The sequence below is a fragment of the Calonectris borealis genome, chromosome 7 (assembly GCF_964195595.1).
Source record: "Calonectris borealis chromosome 7, bCalBor7.hap1.2, whole genome shotgun sequence".
NCBI classification, from domain to species: Eukaryota; Metazoa; Chordata; class Aves; order Procellariiformes; family Procellariidae; genus Calonectris; species Calonectris borealis.
Window position 1 is genome coordinate 6,028,193 of NC_134318.1, and position 22,290 is coordinate 6,050,482.

General features: G+C 50.4%; 1 protein-coding gene across 4 annotated transcripts; it reads left to right on the forward strand.

Moving 5' to 3' along the window:
- The first annotated feature begins 111 nt into the window (after positions 1-111).
- On the forward strand, positions 112-20,435 carry DNAJB12 (DnaJ heat shock protein family (Hsp40) member B12). 4 transcript variants are annotated; one of them, XM_075154135.1, is made up of 9 exons: positions 118-287; positions 4,177-4,351; positions 5,830-5,975; positions 9,097-9,282; positions 11,303-11,382; positions 12,517-12,626; positions 15,753-15,925; positions 16,924-17,075; positions 18,457-20,435. In XM_075154135.1, exons 1-8 carry the CDS (start codon positions 155-157, stop codon positions 17,043-17,045), a joined length of 1,125 nt encoding a protein of 374 aa, XP_075010236.1. In that variant the 5' UTR covers positions 118-154; the 3' UTR covers positions 17,046-17,075; positions 18,457-20,435. The 4 variants fall into 4 exon arrangements, with proteins under 4 accessions (XP_075010234.1, XP_075010233.1, XP_075010236.1 ...); XM_075154134.1 differs by lacking the exon at positions 118-287 and adding an exon at positions 658-4,032; XM_075154133.1 differs by lacking the exon at positions 9,097-9,282 and having other exon boundaries at positions 112-287.
- Positions 20,436-22,290: the final 1,855 nt, after the last annotated feature.

Consider the following 22,290-nt stretch of genomic DNA (forward strand, 5'->3'; position numbering starts at 1 on the left):
GCTTCAGGCCTTCCCCTCAGGCTGCCGCCATTTTGGAACGGGGATCCTCCCCTCGCCCAGCGCCATCTTAGGCCCCGCCTCGCGGCCGCGTCCGTGACGCCATCAGGCCGCGCGCGGCTCCGCCCCCTCGGCCCCCCGCCCGCCCGCCGCCGCCATGGAGTCGAACAGGGACGAGGCGGAGCGGTGCATCGGCATCGCGCTGGCCGCCGCCAAGGCCAACCAGCCCGACAAGGCCCGCCGCTTCCTGGAGAAGGCGCAGCGTTTGTACCCCTCGCCGCGGGTCCGCGGTGAGCGCCGGGGAGCTGGGGGGGTGTCGGGGCGGGGGGGGGGGGGGGTGGCCCGGGGGAGCGGGGCCTGCGCCGCCGCCGGGCGCCGCCGCGCCTGACCTCTCACCCGCACCGCGCCTGCGCCGTGCGCCCTGCGGGGGGGAGGCCGCGCGGGGCAGGCCGGGCAGGCGAGTCCGCCACGGGGAGGGGCGGGGGGCGCCGTGAGGGGCTCGGGGCGGGCGGGCGGGCGTCTGCCGTCGGTCTTACCCTCCCCGGGGGGAGACGGGGCTGCTGTGCCCCCCGGGACTGCTCTTTACCGGCTGTACGCTGTTAGCGGTGGCGTGTCTCTCCCTGGTGCTGCCCCTCACCGAGTCACGGGCCCTTTCGTTAACTAGGGCGGGCGTGGGGATGCGAGGAGAGGGTTTCTGACCAGAGAGGAGGGCGGGAAGAGGTACGCCAGGAGCAGAGCGCGGTGGGTTTAGTACCTCCCTACATTCTCGCTGTTCTTGTGGCCCTGACCCGCGGGCGGGCTGTGGGGCCGCGGGCACGGTTGCTCGTGGGAGCATGGCTGCGAGGATGTCGGCGTGGGGAGAGAAGGGGCTCGGCAAGGCGGAAAAGAAGTTCTCGGTGGGGCTGCAGAAGGCCTCCCTCCTCTCCTCTCCTGGCGTTTGGGCTCTCCGGCAGCTCCGTCCCTCCCGCAGAGGTGCAACCGCGCCGGCTCTGGGTGAAGCTGCAGAATCCCCTTCTCGAGCACCTCAGCCCGAGAAGCGGCGGGCAGTGGTTTCATGCGGTTTGCAAGGCAGGCAAACAGACCTTGTTTGAGCTTACGTGCTCAAGTGTGCGTGTTTTCCCCGGCTATTCTGCTCGGCAAGCGTTGCTTCTCGTTTCGTACACCCCCGTTGATGACCACAGCGCAGCTACTGCAGTTTGTTTCAGCACGCGTAAAAAACAACCTTCCTTCTGGAAGACCTTCTGCCAGTTTTATGGGTTTTGAGGAACGATCTCATTTCCTGGAAGCTTTATGGCGTACGTAATTAATGTGTCACAAAAGCAACTGGGAAGTGGCTTGTAGAAGCAGCCAAACACAATTCTTTCTTCATGTGTTCCTACATTGCAGAAATTTATGCAAAGGGCTGTAGTTTTTTTTCTTTTTCCTTTTTGACAGACCTTATCTGAGTTTTGGTTCTTCAGCTGTGTTTTGCAGCTTGTTTGTCCTGCGGAGAGCCCAGGGCTTCCTGTAATCCTCAGTTTGGTTGCACCAGGCCTCTTTCCATTCCTTCAAACGCAGTGTATCAGCCTGTCGTACATGCGGTGTGGTTTTACTTCCCATTCAGAGTTTATACTTTCTGCGAAATTACTGGGTAGGAAAAGTGACTTTTGGAGGAAAAAGCGTGGCATAGCACATAGAAAGGCCCACCCTGAGAAGGATTGCTCTTCCCGAGGAGCTCTGCTAGAGCATCTACCAGACAAGCAGATCTGGATGACAGCAAGCACCCGTTTGCAGTGTAAAGCAGTCACATTTTGCCCTAATCCTGTGGCCTGGGACAGCCAGGATAAAAGGTGGGATATGTACTGCTACAGAACTGGAGCATAGGGGAGGAAAGGGGCACAGCAGGGCGAGTTAATGTTAAATACAGTGTGCTAATTTGTGGCCAGACCCAACCAAGCTGCTGGTACGAGTTTCCCATCTGAGCTGCCGTCCAAGGACCCTTCGCTTGATGTCCTGCTGGTTCCTCGCCCGTGCGCTTCGGGTCCGTAGTTGGGAAACGTTGCCGAAGGTTCCGCAATTCTGTGGTGGTCGTTGAGTCTTCCCTGTGCCCCTGGGAAATCTCTTCTCTTTCTCGTGAGTTACGTTGGGTTTGGCAATGATCAGTGACGTGGACCTTGCACAGCCGGCGCTTTAAACTCTGACCCTGGCTGGGTCCTACAGGTGTCGTCACAGGATCAGCAACGGGCTTTGCAAGGGGATTTCAGCACAAATCTTGTCCTACATAAATGCAGCCGGGCACGCTGCTATAGACAAAGTCCTACTGGTTGCCTTCAGGTGGGAATTTTGGAAAAATTAACAGAAGTTGAACAAATGTTGGCTAATAAGCGAGGAAGAGTGGTCCATAGCACATGCTTGGTGGGGAGTTTAGTTGGCAGAACTGAAAACTAATTCAGCAGTCTCTGCTTCAGTAGTTTATGAATTTGCACTGTGCTGTGACTGTACGGAGGACCAGCGTGGCTTTGGGATGCAGGAGCGATAGGACTGAGGCTGTAGAGCAAAACAGGACTGAGCTGTGGCCATACGGGGACTTGTGTGGTTGGTTTTGGGAACTACGCTACCAAAAATCTCTTGGCAAGCTGTAGGGAACTGAGCCCGAAACAGCAAGAGTGGGGTGGGTGTAGGGACAGCCTCGCAACACGAGGTTTAAAAGTGCCTGGTGGTTTGCTCCGGGTTTGGAAGGAACAAAAGCAGAGACTGTGTAATTTTGTGAACATTCTAGTGGTGTGAATATGAGCGAGGGAAAGATTTATTTTTCTGAAAGCTGAAATCCGTGAAGCCCCCAAGCTCCAAAGCTCACCCAGTGAGTTGCTGCTTGTTAGCCTGCTGTCATTTTTATCCTTTGTCCTGTAACAATTGCCTGTATTGGCTGTTGGATTACCGAGCGGTTTTTTCTTGCCCCTACAAGCTCTGCGGGGCAGATAGGATATCTTGGCTCGTCTCTTGGCCTGCAAGCGTTGTTTGCGCTTGCATAAAGAACGTGATACCCCCATAGTGCAAGGTCTGTAATGTGCAATCTGCAGGAGGAGATGAAACGTCCTTCTCGGTTCTAGGCTCTGGATAAAGGACTGCAAGCTCGTCAGGTTACTGATGCCTTTGTAAATAATGTTGTCTGGTTTTAATTGTATTACACGTGCCTATTCTTTTTAATGGGGGTGCAATATGTAAACTTCAGAAACTACAGGCATGAAGAGATCGGTCTGATATTTGGTTAAAAAAGGACAAAAATAGTTCTAAAAGATGGCGCTATCCAGCTGCTAGGGAAATGCATGATGGAAAGATTCGTTGTGCTTGGAGGAGCCTCACTTGGTTTCACAGCATTGTCACCTGTGCGGTTAGGCCAGGCCTGAATGTTTGTCCCCTCTCGGCTGAAAAGGACAGAGGACAGCGTCTGAGCCTTGCAAGGAGGCGGCGATAGTCTGCAGCAGTTTACCCAATATGACTGTGCACCCCACTTAAGAAAAGGGAAGCTGGATTTATGCAATTCATATTTGGTAACGGAGAGAGAAGATGGTTTTTGCAGCTTCTTCTACACACATCCAATACAGCGCAAGAGAACAAAGCACCTTTCTGACTCATGTGTTACGGGTCCTACCGTGCTGCCAGCAATCAGTGCTGCAGCTCTCTGTCCCCGAAAGGGGAGTGTCCCTGGCATCCCACGGTATTATTTTCTAAGCTTTCTAAAGATATGGCATTGTCACATAATTTGCCCAGCACAGTAGACTCTCAAAGGCAGGAGATAAAGAAGAATAATATGCTTTATAATATGCTACAGAACAAATGTGGAAATGCGTCACTGTTAAGGAGAGACGTGGGGAAAAAAAGGAGAGGACAAGGATGCACTGCTTTGGTGATCCACTGTGGCTGCCGGACTGTCCGGCTGGGTGGGCCTGGGATTTTGGTGGAGGTTGTGTGCGTTGGGAGAAGCAGGCAATGTCTACAGCAGCAGCCCTCACATCTGGGCCAGAAGCAGCAGGAGCTCAAGGGTTGGTTGAAAAGGTGAGGGTCTTTCTGACGAAGGATGGGGGGTCTTAGAGTGGTGGCAGAGGTGAAGAGGGGTCTCTTTATGGGAGAGTGGGAAGGGCAGATTGAGCTTGGTAGTCTCTTAACTTTTTTTTTCCCTTTTCATTTTTCTCATTTCAGTTCTGCTTGAATCACTCAACAAGAGCGAGCAATCAGCCAATGGCCAGTCCCAATCCAGGGAGTCCGCAAATTCCCAGTTCAAGAAAATGAGCGGAGACTTCCCGTCGGCCAACGGAGAGGCTGGTGGGGAGGCCCCCAAGGGCTACACTCAGGACCAGGTGGATGCAGTGAAGAGGTGTGTGCGCAGCTCTCCATGGCTTCAACTTGTAGTTTGAGTTTATTATTATTATTACCAGTCTGTTTTTCACGATGTTTGAAAGATGTAATGATGGAACATGAAGGAGGAAGACAGAAAGAGTAGGTAGAGTTGGACAACAACTCATGTTCTGTGCTGTGTTGTAAGGAGATCTGGTCAGCTTTGAACCGTATCGAGTGGTTTTTCATTCATTAGGTGTTTAAAAAGGTATCTAGGAGGAGTTATAGCTACAGCAGCCCTGTGAGGCAGCTGGGTTCGGTCTACGAGGGATGAGATTTTTCCCCCAAAGGTATGTACGAGGGCTAGAACTGTAGGCACGTAGGCCTTTTCCAGGCTGAGGTCCAAAGAGGCATTTTGGATGCATTCATCTCATGACTTAACATTAATGTTTGCTTTAGTGTTACGCAATAATACTGTGAAAAATCCCATGTGGTCCTGAGATCCTGTAGGTGGAAGTCACGGCTCGTAGCTTGCAGTAGGCAGCCCTCCTGCTCTAAGCTTTGCTGTAGTAGCAAGTGGCAGGACACGTCCTTCTTCCTCTCTTCTGATGATATTCTGCTCATGGTCTCTTTTAGAGCCCGATAAAGTAGAAATCCACCGCAGGATGCTTCACTCTATTAGCACGGTACACTTCTAAAGCTTCTGCTGGAAAGTCCCAGGACATGTTTATCCAGTCACCGGTTTTCCCAGCCCTGTTTCAAGCTGGTCTTTATTCCTTTCTACCATTTGCAAATACTGGAAGTTGAAGGACTGAACTGCAGGCACAGTCACTTGGTAAACTTTGTTTAAGGTTATGGGCATGGTCTGAATTGCACAAGAGCTGCTCTGGCTAATGGACTTACGGGGATGCTTGTTACGTCATCCGTTTCTCCAGAAACCCAGCCTGCGCTATTCTGTTTCATCGAAGTCACATGAGGAGGAACCATCGCTGGGCTGCAAGTGTACCCAGAACGAGCTGGGCTGCTCACACAGGCCTGGGCAGCTCCCTCTTTCTTCCTCTAGAATTCAGCTGATGTTATTTTTAGGTCTGTGAATTAACTGAGTCTGAGGAGAGGGGGAAAAAGGCCGATAGCCCAGCTATCTGTCAGATCCCGGCCTGCCGTTTGTAGTCCCTCCCAAATAGCCTCCAAAACATGAGCATGATGAATCTGAAGCTTATTTGCCAATCACATTCTTCAGCGGTTGATATCATTGCCTGAGGAGAGGCCCTTCTACCTCTACTGGCTTGACTTGTTCTGTGAGTGTTTGTGTGCTAGTAATGCAGGCACAGCGGGAATGAGTCGGTGAAAAAAATTGGGTCACCCTCTGAGGAATTAGAGCTGAGTAAACCAGAGTTCGCTGAACAACTTCGATCGAAACTGTGATGCGTGAGATGTTGCAGAGTCGACGTATTCAATGTAAAGTGGTTTTCACAGCTGAAACCAACTGTCCGTGTTTTCTCCCCTCTCTACTGGCAGGGTAAAGCAATGCAAAGATTACTATGAAATTCTGGGAGTAAACAGAGAAGCTTCTGATGAGGACCTGAAAAAGGCTTACCGGAAACTTGCACTGAAATTTCACCCAGACAAGAACCACGCACCAGGGGCTACAGAGGCATTTAAAGGTAAAGAACATTTCCAACTCTGTGATTTGCCCTCAACTATCAGGCGATGGTGCCGAGTTAGGCTATCAAGAACTCTTGAAAACAACCTCACGAGTCAGGTAAAGTGAAATAAAGCTGCTCTTAGTAAAGTTGTATCTTTTCTTCTGAGCTGGTTATATTATGAACAAAGTATACTCTAAGCTTAAAATACTAAACACAGGTTGGCCACGAATAGGCTTCACCTCTGCTAGTCAGACAAGAAGAAGCCTTCCTTCCTTTTCTCCTAGCAGCCCTTCCTGTGTGTTGCTCCAGCCTCCTGCCACGCTTCTCAGGAGGAAATTCCCTTGGGATGTTAACCGCCTTTTTATTTTTTGGAGAGATGCAGGAGCATTCACCTAACAGCTCCGAGTCCTGCAGCCGTCCCTGGGTGCACCCCTGTCTGCTGACAAATCCAGCAGAAACCCAGTAAGTTGTGCAGCACCAAGGCAGCCCTTGGGTTCACGAATCCCTCGAGAGAAGCGTTGCTGGGCAGGCCCAATGGCAGGAAACTCAGTCTTCTTCAGAACTGGTATTTAGACTCTTCCACTCATCCAGCATTTCGGGCAGCCAGTAAGCCTTCAGGTTTCTAAGCAAGCACTCGGCACTTGACCGTTGCGAAAGGCTGCAGATGGAATTAGTGGATAGAAACCCCAGGTGAAAATTTCTAGGGTGAAACTGCCCCAGCCGTACAGCTGAGCCCAGCCAGAATTCAAAAAAGGTCAACAGGAACTTCAGTTCTGCTGTAAAGAGCCTGATTCTCAGGGCCTCTCTACAAATGCAGCAGGGATGTTTCCTGGGTAATAAGATACCTTAAAATTGGAGTAATTTTCCAAGATAAATGCTATTGCTTGGAACATATAACCCCATTTTCCTTTGCGAGCTGTGAAATTTTGATTATTACCATTGAGCTAGAAGGAAAACTTCTTGATACCAGTTGTACAGCACTGATTTTGCAGTGTTAAGCCATTTAAATACTGTGGTCTGATTCTGGCCGTCCTGGAAGTGAAATGTGTGAGACTTCTGCTGGAGCAGGGAGCAAGGCTAGCCTGGTGTGAGTGTATTGATACAGTATTCAGGTAAGCTTCTAGTCGACATGAATTCAGCAGTAAAAGTCTTATGTAAGGTTTGTTCAAGTCTTTTAAGACTTAAATCCATAACTGATAAGTGTGTTGCTGTTAGCAAATAACGAGCTGACCCTCAGCTACTTGGGAGAGCCTGTTTTAGTACGGGGGACAGATTAAAGAGTGAGCATCTGCAGACATCTATCTACGCTGCCTGTGCAGTAAGCCGCTGTTCGATAGTTTACCCTTCAATCCTTGCTAAGTGGCAAAAGGCAGGTTTCTTCACCTGTAATCTTAAATAACGATGTTTGCCAAAGGCTTTGACAAGAGTTACATGCAGAAGCCGTGCGTTAAGCAAGGTGCCCTTTATCCCCCACTGCAGAGCTATCTGCTCACAGGTTATCTCTCCTCCAAGCCTTGCCTCGTTGGCTCCCCCGTCCTTCAGCCCCCCAGCTGAGCTCCTAGTTTGCAGGGGTCGCTGAAGTCCAGCTGTTTGGTTCCAGAGGGTGAAGGGGGAAACGTGCACTGCTATGAGGATTTTAGTTAATTTTTTCTTACGTTGATGTGTTAGCTGAAGTCTTGGCATTCGTCTTCCCAGTGACAGCTGATAAAGCGTTACATCTTGTCCCGAGACCTTGTTTCGGGCCGTAGTTGCAGTTGGCTACAGTCTGTCTTGTAGCAGATTTGCATCACTACCTTTGGCTGACGTTGGAAGAAGAGTTGAACCTGGCTCCTTTGAGCTAAAATCCTGATTTGGAATGAGGTGTTTCTTGGGCTTTGTCAGCAGAAAGGCAGACAACGAACAAAACCCTGAACCGCTCCATTTTCGTTGCTTAACCGCACAGTTTGAAAGAACAAGCGAATATGCTGAGAGTCAGTCCTTGTCGTCCGGCTTCCTTGCCTGGATGTAGAAATGTCTGCTCTGTGTGCACTAATTATAACCAAGGAGGAGAACAAGTGTATTGACATTACTCCACGCTCCAAATCTCTAGTCCAAGAAGAAACCGTACACCTCAATCTGGCTACTGGGAAAATGTTGAATCTTGGAGTTAATCTCCTCCAAAGGGCATGTATCTCCCTTTTCTGTCACTTCTGTCTCTTACACACCAGGCAACCACTGCCATGAAGGTTTTTGCCTCCTTACGACACAGGGAGGAGAGAAGATGGGCTCTGCAGTCACGTAGGGAGGCTCTTGGGTAGGTTGGTACAGAGGGGAAGTGGTAAGCGGGAACGTGTCGAGAGAGAAGTACAGAAATAGGAGGGTGGCAGGCAGACGTTCTGGTAGAAAGGCTCAAACGTGCTGCTGAGGTTGGAAGGAGCGTGACCTGGGGAACTGGCGGGGGTTTAGTTCCAGTACATTTCCACTGTCACAGGCACTGGTTAATAGTCCTTGTAATTATGCACCTTACTTCTGGCATCTGGAAATTTTGAAATTCGTAGCTGACAGACACAACTTCTAGCCAACGTTTCCTTACGAGCTTTTATGGGAGGTTTTAAAGTCTCTTTCAGGGATCTAGCCTGTATTTAAATTCTTTGCAGTTCTGGTTTTAGGCTATGACATTGAATTCCCCTAATGCCACTTTTGAATAAAATTTGTCAGCTAAAATTGTGTTTTCCTGTACAGTTGCTTACGGCTGAAGGATTTGGGCATTAGTTGTTCAAAAGAAATAACAAGTTGAATTAAGTGAAACATGTAGCTGCTCTACTACCAGTATTTCCTTCGCAATTCATAGTTTCGTTCATCTGAGAGGGTTTCTCTAGGGACATATACCGAATTCATACCAGTCATATCGTAACTTCTCACCTGAATTAGTCAAGGCCTTTTTCATTGAGTCTCTTGGTGCGGTTGCCTTCTGTCTGTGTTTGCCAGAGAAGCGTGCCAGGTACTAGTGCTGCGCCGCTGAAGTAGCCCGTTGAAAAGACGTGGGTAGCTGAGAATCTCATTTGTGTAATGAGAAAGGCAAGTCCTGGCAGTTTGCAGGGCTAAATGTATTATCTGTAGAAGAAAGAAGCTAATTGCTTCCTTATTGTCAATATTTCAGCTATTGGTAATGCGTACGCGGTATTGAGCAACCCAGAGAAGAGGAAGCAATATGACCAGTTTGGAGACGAGAAACTCAACCCTGCTCGGCACGGACACAATCACTCGGACTTCCACCGCGGGTTTGAGGCAGACATCTCCCCCGAGGACCTCTTCAACATGTTTTTTGGTGGTGGTTTTCCTTCTAGTAAGCACGTTAAACCTTAATTTCTTGAATGGGACCCAATCCTTTTGACAGAGCAACAATGCAGTAGTGGTTTATTTGGCCGTGCAAGGATTGCTGAGTTTGGTGAGAGAGAGTTCTCCTTCACACATGACCTAAACACCTAGAGTTTTCTAAATTGTTCAGATGGGTACTTGGAGAACTCGGCATCCAGCAGGTAATATCATCAGAGCTGGACTTCTTCCCAGCTTCAGGTATTTGTTTGCATGCTGGCAACATCAGCTGTACTAGGTTGGGTTGAATGTTAGAACAAAAAATGACTTGCTTTAAGGCTAGTTGTAAAAATAATCCTATTTTGAAGAAGCCTTTTCTGCTTGGTGGTTTTAGAAGTTAAGTCTTCTCATCAGAACAAACTATGGTAATGCCTGGGCCTTGTTCTTGATCTATATCTGCTCTGCCACGCAGCTGAAGCAGTTTCTCTGAGATCAGTGTCCGCTTCCTTCTTTCCACTGTGTCCCATAAAAAAGAGGACAGTGTTATTTCTAGAGCGTAATTTAAACCTCTTGAATTGAAAATTAAATCTGCATCCTGTCTATCCACAGTACTGATCATGGTTTGGGTAGCAGGAAAGAACCGAGTGACTGTTCCTTCACTTGATCAGTTCTGATCAAAAAGACACAGATTTAATATAAGGATAAGGGTATTTTAGAAGACTCCCTTGTATTTGCTCTAGTCGGATTTGACTGGCAGTGGAGGCAGTGGTTCTTTGACCTCTGTGGACCAACTTGGAAAAATAAGTGTTTTTGTTTCAATTGAGAAGATTTATTCTGCTAGCTTTTTTCTATCTGGTATGTAAGAATTAACACACTAATGTCAAGTACTTGCAAAGGCATCTTGAAGCCTTTTGCAGCATTCATGTTCTGCCTGTCAGAGAGGTAAAGCTACTCCAGTAAAAACAGCAGGGTGCTATTTTAGCTCAATCTTTTTTTCCTTTCCTCACTGTCCCAAGAGAATTCAGGACCGCTTTCTCAGCCGGTCTCCCTTTTCAGCTGTAGTTTTGACATTTAAAACAAGACATGGAAGAGCTCTGGTTTTGGGGTGGAAAAACTACCAAAATTACTTCTTTTTGTAATTGTAATTTTTTAATCTAAAGTAAATTCAACTAGAAGCGAGGAGGCCTGTACGAGATATTCTCTCTACATAGCTGACCCTGCTTTGAGCAGGAGGTTGGACCTCCCGAGGTCACTTCCAACCTGAATTTTCATATGATCCTACAAAATCCTATAGGTGGGTCGCTGTGCCCACCACCAGTTCGCCTTCAGACGTACCTGCTCGCTACACCTTAGGAATACTCCTTTTTCAGCTGTGGCTTATATAGCTCATTTTGTAAATGTTGGCTTCAGCTGATGAATAGAATTTTTTTGTTTGAATTCTTTTATCAATCTCCGCTGGAGTCCCATATCTGCCTCACCCTAAAGCTACAGCCATCCCTGTCAAGACAGCATGATGGAGTGGCTTGAGTCAGGGGCTTCGGCCATGTGGCCTGCTGACCAAAACCATGGACAGGCACCTTGTGCACTGGGACATACGCAGGGATCTCGGGAATAGCCCAAGTCTGCCAAATCACCATTTCACTGAGACATCCCAGCTCCAGCCTGGAAGCAGGCCAGCCGGGCAGATGTGCCCTCCTTCTTCCAGCTCTGAACTGGCTGGCATGCTGCTGGCTACGTGAAGTAGGCTGAACTGAGAGCAGTGGCAACGGCAGACCAGATCTAAGTGTGAGCACCGCGTGGATTCCTTTACAATCTCCTACATCTTTGCTGAGTGTGGCCCGGACCAAAGAAACAGATCAAGCCCATTCTGACAACGTTCAAAGTTAAAATTCCTGAATTTGCTGTTGTCAGCACCCAGTCTGCTTGTTCCTACTGTGTTTTTACTGGTGAGGCTGACATGGAACATGGCCACCTTTTGTGGTTCCTTCCTGGCCAGCCAGCACCGTCTTACGCGCTCTGACTTTTGTGTAACAGTTTTCTTTTGCCTATAGGTAATGTTCACGTATACAGCAACGGCAGGATGCGATATACCTACCATCAGAGGCAGGACAGACGAGAACATCAGGGTGATGTAAGTGGAGAACAGGCGGGGGCTGGGAGTCTAAAGGTTTTTCCGATACATGAATTGCGAGCTGGTTGGTGTGGCTGTCTTGTGAAACAGTCCTGCTTGTTTCCACCCCCCTGAACAGAAATCTGGAGTCGTGGGAAGTGAACTGCCTTCAGAATTTACACCAAGTTGCGGTTTAATTTACTGGTGGTTGTTCTCCCGGGACTCTCGTAGCTGTCGTCCAGTGGGGAAAACACTGGTGTGTCTGGAAACAGTGCCGCCTTGAAATAACATTGCACCAGTAAAGTGTACCAGTCTTTACCACAGGATAAGCATTTCCTTTCTGATTTAATTCTATAATTTCAAAAGGTAAATCCAGTTTTCAGATAATGTGGATACTCGTGGCTCCTCCCAACATGAACTCGTTCTCCCTTTTATTCCAGTATTGAAGATGGGGTGTTTCTAATCTGTGATGCTTAATTAACCAAGGAAGACGCTTTATAGCATGAGCTGTTCTTATGTTTTCTCACCACAGAAAATCCAATTATATCTCTAGGACTCCAAGCCCTCTGGTCTAGAGAAGTGAGAATGAGGGACTTCTTATTTAAGAGATCAGGGTTATATATTGAAGATTACTGTTTTCTGGTGATAGCCAATTATTTTTTTTTAAAAAACAAACAACAAGAACTTAAAGGGGAAAGTGTATTCTGCTGGAACTGGAGGGACCTCAGGAGATGAGGTAGAGGGGGAATTACTTTCATCTGACACTGAAGAGGGGAGAAGGCTTTCCATAAAACCAGTTCTGCTCACTAGCACAAGCAGGGCAGAAACCACATATGCTCTAGAAAAACAAAACATGGGCATGAGGCTTTTGAAATTCACTCACAAGGTTCCCCCTGCCAGTTCTCTCTGCCCTTTGTCACATCTGGAGAAGGGGCAGTGGGTTTGGACCTTCGGAGTCACGCTGCCCTTTCTGGAGGGGAACTGTGAGCTGCTGGGTTGCCCCCAGTTCTTTTGGGGTGCCTCCTAAGCCGAATGCCTGCAAAAAGCAGGAGAATCGAGGTTGTGTTAGGGCTGGGAGGGAGGGAGAGCGATGCTAGGGGATCCTAGTGTACAAGTGATTGGGTGGCACTCCACTGTGTGTTTCTGTTCCTTCAGGGTGGCCTTGGGTTGTTTGTCCAGCTGATGCCTATCCTCATCCTGATCATTGTGTCTGCTCTCAGCCAGATGATGGTCTCCAGCCCACCCTACAGTTTGAGCCAGAGGCCGTTAGTACCCGTTACTCTAAAACTTATCCAGCTGGGGAGGGGGGTGGGTTCTGGAGGGCAGGGTGGCGTGATGGGGTAGGGATCTAGGCGCTCTGTTTTTCCTGTCTTTTTTTTTTGTTGTTGTTGCTTTATCTCATCACACAGTTGCTCTTGCTGCCAGATGTCTCACACGTCAGTGAAGGCCTCCTGGTTCTCAAACAGGTCTTGAGATGGAAGGTGTGGGGAAGGTTGGAGGGTGCTCACTTGCCTAAGGGAGGAGCAGGGACCTTATGCAGCCCATACCCACAGCTGTGGGTCTGTCCTAGAAAGGGACAGACGAGAGACTGTAGCCCAGCACCCACACCCCATATGCAGAATGAATTGAGATGTAGAGTTAAATTGGGGTGTGATAAACAAAAGCCTGATCTGTTCTTCATGAAAGCCTCAGTTTATGCCTAGTACAAAGCAATAAAGGAAGAGAAGAAGGTATAAAAGACACTCCTGTAGAGTAAAAGACACTCCCAGAGTAATCCCGTTTTTGAACTCTAATCTTGCCATGAAATAGCTATGGCCAGACATTTACTATGTGAAAGTGAAGCTGTTTTATGCTAGATCCTGTGGAAATGCCCTGATCTGCTCACTTGGCTGACAAATGAAATGAGTCTTTATTCTTACTCACTTTGCAGTGCCAACAAAGAATGAGAAAACAGGCTTGATTTCTGGCTGCTTGCATCATTCTTGACAACAGCTTAATGTATTTTCAGTGCAAGTTCCTTATGTGTATTTCAAGAGGGTAGACTTGGTTACAGCCAGTGGCCCCTGTTTAGTTTCACAGGTGACAACATTTGCCATCGATGATGTTAAATACTGTAAAACCCAGCTTAGCTTTCAGGTCCAAGGTAAAGACCGTGACATTTGTGCTTGGAACCGAAAAGTGGAGCGGTTTTGAAGAGGGCACAGTGGCGGGTTCTTCTGAGAGGCTAAAGAGTATTGAGATGTGATTTCTGCAGTTGATAGTAGGACTATAAAATTAAGCATGATATATGTATACCAGTTTGTCTTATACTGGTGAAGAGGCGGTTTATGGGGCGAGAAGACATTCAGTGGAGGGCAGCTTTTAAGTGGGCAGGGATTTGCTTCCAGCTTTGTCAGCTGTCAGAGGAAAGCCATCCCTGAGCCCCAGGGGTTTCTCTGCTGCTCGGTTCCCCGTTCCCTGTGCTGTCCCTGTCTCTGCGTGCTTGACGAGCAGCAAGCAAACCGATTTGCAAGTCTGGATTTGGACAGGAGTGGCAAATGAGCTGTTCCAGTCCTCTGTCATTCTCCCTGAGTGACCAAGGCACTTCAAACGAAATTAGCTCGGGAGCAAAAGGCGTGCTGTGCCGGCAGGCGGTGCTGCTTGCTTGCTCGCTCGCGCCGGCAGCCGGGCCCCTTTTGCTGCCTGATGTAAAGGGAAACGCTGTGCTTGGCTGTCGTTTGGCGGAAAGCTGGAGCTCGCCGCGCTGAACTCAGTGAGCAGAAGGCGAGAAGCTTTTGAACCTGGTGAGGTTTTAATGGCGCACGGAGATTTTAATGCCACTTCTTGATAGTGAAGCTGGTCGCTGAGAAAGGCGACAGAATGGTCCTAAAGAACCATTTGTCACTCCGTTGCCTTTGTAAATCTCTTCCAAAAACTAGCTTTCTGCCAAAAGACCTGTCTAGTTGTGGGCCTGTCTGTGCCACCCGGCTCTTCATTAACACCTCATCGAATTTGCCTGACTTAATTGCATGTCTGACTTCAGGTGGCAGGTTTCTTGTGCCAGCTCCTGCCCTTATTTTCATGCTTCACACTCCAGCATGCTGCTGAAGCTCTGTGAGCTTAAATACTCCTCCTTTGAGGGCATACTTTGTAGCCTCTGTAGTTCATCTTTATACAGAAGAGGAATATGAACTTTGGGAGAGCTTAGGGCTCTGTCTTGACGGGTAAAATAGTGAGCTGAGCTTCTTCCAGACTGCATCTCTGCCATCGGGCACTGCCGGAGATGCGTTAGCCTTTGCCTCAAAAATGCCAAGAGAGCTTTTTGGTCATGTTCAGTCTATCCGGTTACCCACCGCTCGTCCCTGAGTGCTGGACCTTGATGAAACGTGCAGGAGTCTTTGAATCACTCCTGTAAACCCTGATAACAGACTGAAGGGCGAGCCGGATGAGTTAATGTTTACACCTGGCTTAAGAATCGGGCTTGCTTTTAATGCAGCAGCCAGCTGGTATTTATTATGGGAAACTTTGGGCACATCTCCAGTTGGAGCCGTTCCTGATGAATCCAGCGTTTGGGCACAGGTCCTGTGTTACAGCTTGCAAACACGCCCTAGTGAGTATCTCTAGGTTTGCTGGAGTGTTGAGGAAAATAAGTACAGGGCTCTGTCTGAAATGCAAATCCACAGGGGTAGAGATTTCCTTCTAGAAAGTGCTTTCTGTACTAGTCGGCGCAGGCTGGAGTGCAGAGCGGGTCTAATTTTGTTCTTGCAGCAACAGTGTTCGTTGCAGCATGTGATGTGGTAGAGGAAGCTGACGCTCTCGGGGTTAGCAGATATCTTAGCAGAGGGGACTGGGTTCGACCGACGGGCAGCCTTGCCGAGCGAGAGGGGGTTGCTGGGGAGCTGTGACAGCCAGCCCCTGCTCCGCCCTCACCTCGGCGCTGCCGCGCTCCGCTGCGCGGGCACCGTTCTGCCTCGCTGGCTGCTCTCACCCTGCACCGCGCAGGCATCAGCCTCCGAGCTTTGTAACCATCCTTGGGGCTCGCCGCCAAAAACAGATGGTGGTGTCGTCAGCAAGGAAATTGCAGAGAGGTTTAATTAGTGCTGAAAATTCTAATGAACACTTTATTTTAAGTGGGTTTAGGCCTTGGGCAATCTGCCTCAGAGTTATGTCTGTATTCAGAGCTCTGCCCACCTAGCTAGAGGCCTGGCAGGTTTTCTCTCCCTGTGTTGGCGTTTCATTTCCACCAGAAATGCTTCTCCTTTCCAAACCTTCAAGTCTGTGGATGCATAGGAGTGATGTATGTTTTCAGTGGTTTGGTATCGTGGCATGTTGTGCATTGTAAAGAGCTGGGAGCTTTCTCCTCTGCCCTTGAAGCATGTCCTACACTGTTCTGCCTCTTCTCCCTGAACTAGGTCTGTGGGTCACATACAGAGGAGAGTGACAGAGCACTTGAAAGTCGTCTACTACGTATCCGAGAACTTTGCAGATGAATATACGGGCACGAACCTGAAAAATGTTGAAAGGAGCGTGGAAGATGACTACATTGCAAACCTTCGAAATAACTGCTGGAAAGAGAAGCAGCAGAGTGAGTAGTGTGGGGTCGGGAGCGGAGGGTCTTGGCTGCTGCACGAGGTCGGCTTCAGAAAGGTCTTTTATTGGGGACTGAGTTATGCTAAAGTTATACTTTAACATGGTGCGAGCACATTTCCTGTGTTATTGGCTTTTTTTTCTGTCTATGAATTTGTGACAAATCCAGTATGTGGGTTTTTTTGTTTTGTTTTGTTTTTTAATGCTGCTGTAGAACTGGTCAGACAGGAGTTCTGCCCCGGAGGTTCCCTGCCGTGTCACTAGGATATCTCTGATTTCCAGTGGAGGGGGAAGGTTGCAGTCATCTCATTTTCAGGAGGCCCCCGATAGCTCTGCGTAATATTTTAGTTGTTCGAGGACCGTGTCTGAAAGTCTGCTGTGTCCTCCATCCCGCATCCCATCCCTGCTCCGAAGGCTGCGGTGGCAGCACGGACGTCGCCTTGCCTGCTGCTGAAGGCACGGGGGGTTGGGAGGGACGGGGGTGATCTGGCCATCTAGCCAGGCAGCAGAGCGTGGCGAGGGCAGCAAACTGTTTGCCAAATCCCAGGGGTGACCCGACTTCTCTGCCCGCCCGTTCCCAGCAGGTGATGATTACAGCTCTCGGAGCAGTGGCCGGGGTAGGATCTGACCGCCTGGGAGGCAGGAGGGGCTGTCAGAGCCCCCAGTGGTGCCAGATGAGGTCGATGCACCCAGCTCTGAGCCTCTGCGTTTCTGCTGGGGTAACCTTTGTGTAGGCTGCCTCATGTGCCTCCTGGGACTAGAGGCAGGTCCCGTCAGGTTCCTAAGGCTTTCCTTGGGATGGATGAGCTGTCGGCAAACGTTACGCCTATCCTGTCCTAAAGGGCACGGGGCATTTCCTCAGCTTCATCCTGTGCTTCATCTCGCCTTGAAGAACTTGAGGTGCCTCCTGTTCCCAGCACAGCCCGTGGTGGGACGTGACCTGGCGGGTGGGTCTCCTTCCACAGCGTCTGTAACGCTGGGCTTTTCCCTCTGCAGAGGAAGGCTTGTTGTACCGGGCACGCTACTTCGGAGACTCGGATCTGTACCAGCGAGCACAGAAGATGGGCACCCCCAGCTGTAGCAGACTGTCAGACGTTCAAGCCTCTCTGCACGGATAGTCACCGCCTGCCCGCTCAGCAGAGGTCTAAGTACGAGCCGGTGATGCTTCCCCTGGCAGCGGAGCAGGGCACGATAGTGCTTTTCATACTTACTTAAATCTCTGTTTGAGACGCAGATCTTCACGAGTCTCCTCTGGATGCACACGCGTCACGGGGGGAAGCACTCCCCTCCCTCAAGCGTACACTCGTTAATTGGGAAATTGATTTTGTTTAGTTTGCGTGTCGGCACCCTCGGCTCTCTCCAAGCTCCCTGTTTTCTCTGGCACTGCCGCTGTCGGGTCTCTAGGAACAGAGCAAAAGCCCCGGGCGTGTTGGCGACTCAGCTGAGGTCTTGTCAACTGCGCCTTCGATACAGCGGCTCTGTGCGCCTCGGCTGGTTGGAAGTTTTTTTACCGGCCGTGGCAGCCAGCCGCCACATTTTAATGAACCTTTTTTTGGTTGCCTTCTTGTCTGTTTTACTGAAAAAGCTGTTATCCCCTGGCACTTGAAGCAATACGATGACAGGGAACGGACTCCTACCAAGCAGAGGTTCCTTGCCCTCCCCTTGCCTTCCCATGCCACTCGAGGAGAACAAAGCAAATGGCCAGAGTTCACAGCAGGTTGTAGAAGTAACTTACTGCGTTAAACTGGGAATCAAAGTAAAAGCAGCTGAGGGGGAGTCTGGAAGAGTTGGGGGTTGGAGAGCTTGAATTAAGGCGAGCCCGGATAGCACGCGTGAGACCGCGTGTGCTGGGTCCAGGGAGAGCTGCACGAAAATAATGAAAAAAAATTGGCATGGAGTTTGGAGTCCTTTTTCTGCTTAATTTTCTGGGCTGATTTCGCCTACCAGATACTGCTGGGGTGGCTGTAAAACACAGGTCCCTCCTACCCCAAAATTATTTGAAAACAGGGTTTCTGTAGAAAATAAATCGGAGGTGAAGCTTGCACCAAGCGTTAGTTGTACGGACACCATTTAGGCTTGCCAAGGCTTGGGGACGGTGGACATCTAGCTGCTTGATTTGTAGACACAAGGTTTAGCAGGGGAGGTTTTGTTTGGTTTTTATTTTCCTTGGCAAAGGGAGCGTGTCTGAAAGTTTGGCCTTTAAAGCAAATCCTCTGGGTCGCGTTCGGCCTTTTTTTGGGTGTATCCTGTTTTTGGAACCATTCTTATCTTGATACGCCCGCTCTCTTGTTTTGATAACTGCGCCTCTTCTTTGACGATAGACCGGCATTAATTACCTGCTTTTCTTTAATTCCCTCTCTGTACCCGTGGTCTGAAAAGAGAGCTGCTCTTAGGCAGAGGGCCCGCTGCGGATGGAAACAGCGCGACTGAAAAAGCTGCTGCCTGTAGTGGGGAGGGGGGAAGGAATGGGGGAGGTACGGTGACGTGCGATCGTCCGGAGACTGACACCGCTACCGCTTTTGTTCCCAGACTCTTGAAATGCCTGAAGACTTTTGGTGAAGTGCACTGAGCCGAGGTGACAGACTTGATATTTAAAAGAATCAAACCTTATCTTAAAAATGGAATTGGAGAATTAGCAACGCACAACTGCCCTCTTTCTGCCTGTCTCCGCCATTTGACCGACGTCTCAGGCAGCGATTAGGACAGGAAATCAAGCTGCCCGTCTTCCTCCTTCCCTTCCGACACCGCTAGCGTGCGACAGTCTCGTTGCTCCTGGGATCCACAACCCCGAGAACAAACGCGTAGAGTGTAAAATAACACGAGCGAACTGCAGAAGCCATGAAGCAAAAGGAGACCCTTCGCGACTGCGCTGGTCACTGCCGCCGGAGAGAGAAATTTGACAATTTGGTGATAAAAGAAAACTTTAGGAAAAAAGAGAAGAAAATATAATCTATTTAGAATTAATTTATAGCTGTATATATGTTGTACTTTTAAACTATGCAGGGGGTTGGATGATTAAATTATTTTGTTTTCTGCCTGGTTTGGTAAACAGGGAAGCGGGAAGTCTCTTCCCAGGGTGTCTCGCTCTGCAGCGCTTTCCTGCCTGACACACTAAAACAAGAATCGCTTCGCAGTTACTGTAGTTCGCCTTCTGGAGGACAGCGGCGTTCTGTGGCTTGGGATGTCGATACCTGCCTTTCGGGTTTTAGTAAAAGAAATTCCAAATCTGTAGGGGGTAAGAAAGAAATCGGGGAAAGTGTCCAGATTTGTGGTGTGGTTTTGCAGCGTTGGCAGAAGCTGCAGCGGGTCAGCTGAGCCCCGGGCGTCGCACTCGGTGACGGGAAAGATTGTCCTGGATGGTTTTTACTCATCAGTCGTTGGGTTTATTTGTGCACATAACTTCTTTTTTTGCAGAGTCCGCTTTAATTTTGCCTCGTAATCAGCGTGCGGCATTCGTTCTGTAAAGAGGGCTTTCCACGAGCCGTCTCCCTTTGTTGGGATTTTTTTTTGTGTGTCCTACACTTGGGGTTCCTCGCCCACCAGCACTCCCGTTTGCAACGTGGTTGTGGCCTTGACACCCTATCTCTAATGTTTCCTGGAGGAGACCTGTAAAATACTGCTAATTCATAAGAAACGGAGCTTTCTATTGCTTCTGTTGAAAGAAGTTTTGCCGGGGGAGATCGGAGGGTGCGCCCGATCTCTCCTCGGACCCCGCCTGAGCTCTGCAGCGCGTCTCTCACGCGATCGCCGTCGGGCAGGACCGGCGTTAGGGCGGCGGGAGGGCGCTCCAGGTTAGGAGCCGTCTCTTCGAAGCAAAACCGGCACGAGCGGAGCTACCTCCTGTGGAATAAACTGGACTATGGTTTTTTTTGGTACTCTGCAGATCATTTTTGTCTAAGGACATTTCCAGTCAGAACCGTCCCCCGACACCCTCAGGGGAATGAATCAAAAGCGCGGCAGCTCCCGGAGGGTGGCAGGGGCTGGAAGAGGTGGGAGGTAAGGTGGTTTCATTTCTTTATTGTTAGAATCCATGTGCTCTGTCGTCTTCTATTTATTTATTTTGCAAAATATCAGCCCTCCCGTTAACTGCAAGCCTTACTGTCCCACAGCCACCACGACTTGGACCTGATTTTAAGGGGTTTTTTTTCTTCTTTTTCTTTTTTTTTTTTTTTAATGATTCCTCCACCTTTGGAAGGAATTGGGTGGAAGTACGGCATTTGGAAATAGCTCTTACTAGAGGCACCGGCTAGCCGGCGTGAAGAGATCGTGGCGAGGGCGTTAAACGAAAATCATGTTCGCAAAAGGTGCGAGCGTCTTGCACAGCAGCATTCCTTGCCCAGAGCCTGCCCGCCAAAACCTTCTGATTTTTTTTTTTCCCAAGTAGATATCCATGGATAATAACGAGCGAGAAGGCGTAGATCCTAACGGATGCTCACAGAGGCTGTATCTCTCGATTTAGAATTAATTATACAATTGTACATCTATAAATAAATGTTTATAACGTGAAAGGCTCCGGCTCTGTTGGTGTCCTGCGGATCCCTGCCCCAGCCAGCTCCGGTTTTACAGCTCCTTCACGCCGCCTTCGTCGCATCCGCGCAGGCGCTCGGTGAATGAAATTTGGCCTCTTTGCTGTCCCTGGGAGCTCCAGCGCTGCGGGGGCCTCCCCGCCGCGGGAGAGGGAAGGACGGGGAGAAGATGGAGAGGAGGCGGTGCCCCCCCTGAGAACGTCCCGGCGTTTTAGGGTGCCCTTTGGCCGGGTCCCCGTCCGGGCAGGAAGGCTCGGGCCGCCTTTGTCCTGGGCGGAAATGCTGGCTTGGCCGTGCTTCCCGATGGCGGCGGCTCGGAAACTGCCGGCTGCTGCCCCGAAAGCTTCGGGGTCGGATTTGGGGTCCGCGCTCCCACATGGGTCCCTCTTTCCCACATCCCCCACCCCAGGGCAGCAAAAGGCTTTTCCCGCAGCGCCTGGGGCAGGCTTGACCCCGCCGGCGCTCCCTCCTCCTCCTCCTCCTCCCCAGCCCTGCGCGCCAAAGGGCTGCAGGTTTTGGGGTGGGTTTTTTTTCCCCCTTTTCCCTTTTTTCCCTTTCTCTCAGAGGCCAGGGGTCGCGTCACTGCCATTTCCCCTTGGCGCCGCGTTCCCGGCAGCGGCGGTGAGTCAGCCCCGCCGGCCTCTCGCGACGCCGGGAGAGTCCGGCATGACCCAACGCAGCCGCCCGGCAAACCCCCCCGGTGTCACCGGCACAGACCCCGCTCCATGGGGTTTTTTAAATTCTGCAATCAGGTGCATCCACACCCCAGTTTTTTGGGGTGGTTTTACTGCATTTCGGGTCATTCCCAGCCCGACGCAACGGGAGATGCTCTGCGTTTCGGTGTGCTGGTCCCTGCCTGCTCACCAAAGGTGCGGGCGATTTGGGCTGCCCATTAGCTCCTTCCCCAATCAGCAGCTCGTTAGCCCAAGCTTTTAATTGGCACAGCTGCCAAAGGCAGGGAGGCAGCAGGGGAAGGCAGGTGCCCCACGAGCACCCTCCTCCGGCAGGGAGGGAGCGAAGGGCACCCCGCTTCTCGCCACCATCATTTTTGGCAGCAAAACATGAGGGCTTAGCGTTACCCTGGGATTTAAATCCTCGTTTGCCTTATTGCTGCTGATGCTCCCCAAAAAAATCTCCCTTTCCCAGGCACCGTGATGGCACCCGGGAGCCCCGGGCTGATGCCACAAATAGCCCCATCGCCGCCTCCCGAGTCCCAAAATATCCCCCTGCCTGCCCCCCGCCCCAGGAGAGGCTAAATACAGCCCGGCTGGAAGCTCCTGGCACCTTCCAGGGAGCTGCCAAACCCCAGGGACCTTGACATCGCCCCCCAGTTTGTCATGGAAAAGCCATTTTGCTATAAATAGAAGCCAAGCTTCACCTGCCATCGCTCGCGGCTGGGGCTGTGACCATGGGGCGTTACGGGGGCACGTGGACCCGCGCGGAGGGTTTTGCTGGGCGCCATCCCCCGGCAAAGAGGCTCTCCTGTCGCTCTGCGTTTGCTTTTGTGAGTTTTGGTGGGGTTTTTTTTTGTTTTCTCGGCGTTTTCTGCAAAGCCCTGATTACTGCTTGTAATAATAATTAAAAAGTGACGCGGAGTCCCTCGCCCACTGGGGAGGGCTGGCAGGGGACGAGCCGGGGCCACGCTGCTGCTGGCGAGACACGGGGTGATCCCCTCCGCATGCTTAGGAGCTCGAGATATAAAAATACGTATGTTTATGGAGCTATAGATATAGCTTCAAGACACAGTATGTCTCAGCAGGGCCCGAGCTGAGCTGCCGGTGCCGCTGCCGTCACCGCGCCGTAAATCTCTCGCCGCAGCTGGGGAGCAACGTGCCGT